Here is a 2,883-nt window from a genome sequence, read left to right as displayed (position 1 = left end):
GAATTGGGACATTTGCCCCACAACCACCACCACCACCAGGTTCTGTCTTTGTGAGACCATAAGAATTTTGGCATGCAGACAAGAGGCAGATACATGTTGAAGAAATAACTGGCAGAGAAGGTTGAAAAGGCAAAAAAATGCAATGCTTCCTGTAGAGCAGAAACGGAAATATCCTATCTTTTAACACTCAAAAATAAACTTTAGAACCATAAGAACTGTCATTCTATACAGAAGGCATCAAAGAAAGCAGAGACTAAGCGGTGAAGAGTGCTGAACTACTACCAGTAAATAAGGAGGAAAAAAATACCAAAAAAAAATTTATTCAAACTTTATGGTTGTAATTGTTTCATGGCTTGAGGTAAAAAAAAGCCCAAACAACAGATACAAAACAGAGTTTAAGATAGTTTAATAGTATTGCATCTGGGGAGGGACACCCTCATCTCCTATTCTAATCACAGATAATCTGCTGGTGTCATTTTACATATCACTACACAAAGCAAGGCCAGAAGCAAAGCATCCACTTTAGGCAAATAAAAGCTTTTGAGCCCAAAGTTTTCTGGTACTTAGGTTTTGTGCCAATAATTATACATGGTGTCATATCCACACAGATTAACACATTTTTATTAACACCTCAGAACAATACAAACAGAGCTTTACTTACTGATATCATTCCATGGTAGGTGTGTTTTTGTGGCTGGACCAGAAGTTCCTATTTGTCTGTAGCAAAATATACAGTAAGCAGCCACTGACATTCTGTATTTAAGAAAAAGGAAAAGTAATGATTGATTTGAAGATTACAGCAGAAAACCTGTAGCAGTTTTCTTTCCTATCTTTTTACAGCAAATGTCATGATAGCAAAGGTCATGATTTACAGCAAAGATCACAATGAACCATGTTTATTTCATTTCACTCCATATAAAATGCTCTAATCAAACAGGTCTTTAAAATCCTCAATTTATCAGGCTATGTTTCAATTACAAGAAAAGTTTAAAGCAATTTTTCATACAATTACATGTTACTGTTGATTTTAGTGAGTATCTCCAATTAATTCTCTGCTTGCCTCCTTTCCTACGTCACAGTAACTCTCCTTTCAATACCAGATACAGTTCTAACTCCATCAAGATAGTATTACTCGTTGTGACATGGGCTTTAATACAACTCAGTAACCAACTGCTTCTAAAGTTCATAAGTGATCACGTTAGCAAGTAACTCTTTTATTTTGACTGTAAAAGAGCCATGATCTTTAGTCCACTAATCAAGGCTGCATCTTAACCACTGCACAAAAGTTCAAAGAAAGTGCAGTTAACACGAGACAAGCACTAATGAACAAGGCAATTTAGGCCAGGCAAAAGCACTCACACATATATACCATTTTAGGTATTAGCAATGTTACTGCCTTCACATTTGATTTATCAAAGAAAAACTTAACTAAAGTTAAGAAAACACACAAACTGGCTTTGACAACACACAACAATAACATTCTGTATGTTACTTCTGCCTAAGACATAATTTCCAGTCTTAATAGGTAGACCATGTAGTATCTTTAGTGCAAAAATTATGCCAGAATCCACAAAGAACATTAAGCTTCTATAGCAATCACAAACCCCATACAAATTTGTTGTGGCACCCATTGCAGCAGTAACACAAAATTCATATTTTAAGGTAGGTGAAATTTTAGTGCCTGCACTGATAAATTTGCACTGACTGAAATAATTGAATTAAGTGAATCTTTTAAAATAGATTTAAAACCACACCACTACCTATCATAAATCTTTTCCTAAAAAGCTTTAATTTTTCTGTTCTCTTGCTTGCATTTGGGAGATTTTGGAAAAATGTCAGTATTACCCCAGCACTGCCACAATCACAGCAGACAACTTTTTTACTTCTGTCATTTCAGTATCATGTTTATCCATTCGCTTCAACACAGCACACAACATTATGAAACACTTCTAAGACATTGATAATTAGTCCTCTGGAGACACCTCCCATGCCTCCAAACTTCCTGTCTAACCTATAACAGTTCTTCTTCTATCTTTATTCACAGAACCACAGTACTCATATTTATTCTCCTGCCTAACCACAGTCTGTAAATGAAATAAATACACAGTTCAGCAACAGCAAGTGCCGCAGTTCCCTGAATTCAAAACATGCACTTGCAAACACAAGAGGCCAAAGTGAATACCATTTGTTTGTTGCCAGAAACCTCTGTTCAGGTACAAGAGCACAAATCATAGACTCACAGAACGGTATGGGTTAGAGTGGGCCTTAAAAATAATCTAGGACACCTGCTAGACCAGGCCCATCCAACCTGGCCTTGAACACTTCCAGGAAAGGGGCATCTACAAGTTGCCTGGGCAGCCTGTTCCAGCGTCTCATCACCCTGACAGTAAAGAATTTCTTCCTAATAGCTAATCTAAATCTACTCTTTCAGCTTAAAACCGTAACCCCTCGTCCTATAACTACACATAAAAACATCACGCAAGAAGACTCGTTTTACACCGTTTCTCAGCTGCTCAGGAAGCTTCGCAGCCCGCGCCCATGGGGCCGTCCGGCGTCTGCACGTAGGGCAGGAACCCTCGCTGCCTCACAACTGAGGCACGCTCTTTAAAACCACAATTTTAGGCAACGCAATATCTCCACGGCCAAGGAACAAAGCGGGGATAACCCTGTGCCTCTTCCCAAAGGGGAAAACCCCTCAGTTGTTACCTCTGGGGCGCTCTCAGGGCGGGGCAGGTGCGCTGGCCGCTCCGGGAGCCCAGGGAGCCCGCAAACCCCGGGAGGTAAACAGGCAAACAAACAAACAAACAGGCACGGCCCTTACGACCGGCGGTGACGGAGGGGCTGAGGCTCCCCCCGCGTCTCGTCCCGCCCCGCAGCCCGACC

General features: G+C 40.4%; 1 protein-coding gene across 1 annotated transcript in view; it reads right to left on the bottom strand.

Moving 5' to 3' along the window:
• SERAC1 (serine active site containing 1) overlaps positions 1–752 on the bottom strand; it is a 21,003-nt gene extending 20,251 nt beyond the window's left edge. The window contains exon 1 of the mRNA XM_009998537.1: positions 662–752. Within this exon, the coding sequence (XP_009996839.1) occupies positions 662–752 (91 nt within the window). The remainder of the gene's footprint in view (positions 1–661) is intronic.
• Positions 753–2,883: the final 2,131 nt, after the last annotated feature.

Source organism: Chaetura pelagica, unplaced genomic scaffold (genome assembly GCF_000747805.2).
Source record: "Chaetura pelagica isolate M959 unplaced genomic scaffold, ChaPel_1.0 scaffold455, whole genome shotgun sequence".
NCBI classification, from domain to species: domain Eukaryota; kingdom Metazoa; phylum Chordata; class Aves; order Apodiformes; family Apodidae; genus Chaetura; species Chaetura pelagica.
The sequence above is the reverse complement of the archived record's forward strand: the minus strand, read 5'-3'. Positions and strand labels throughout refer to the sequence as shown.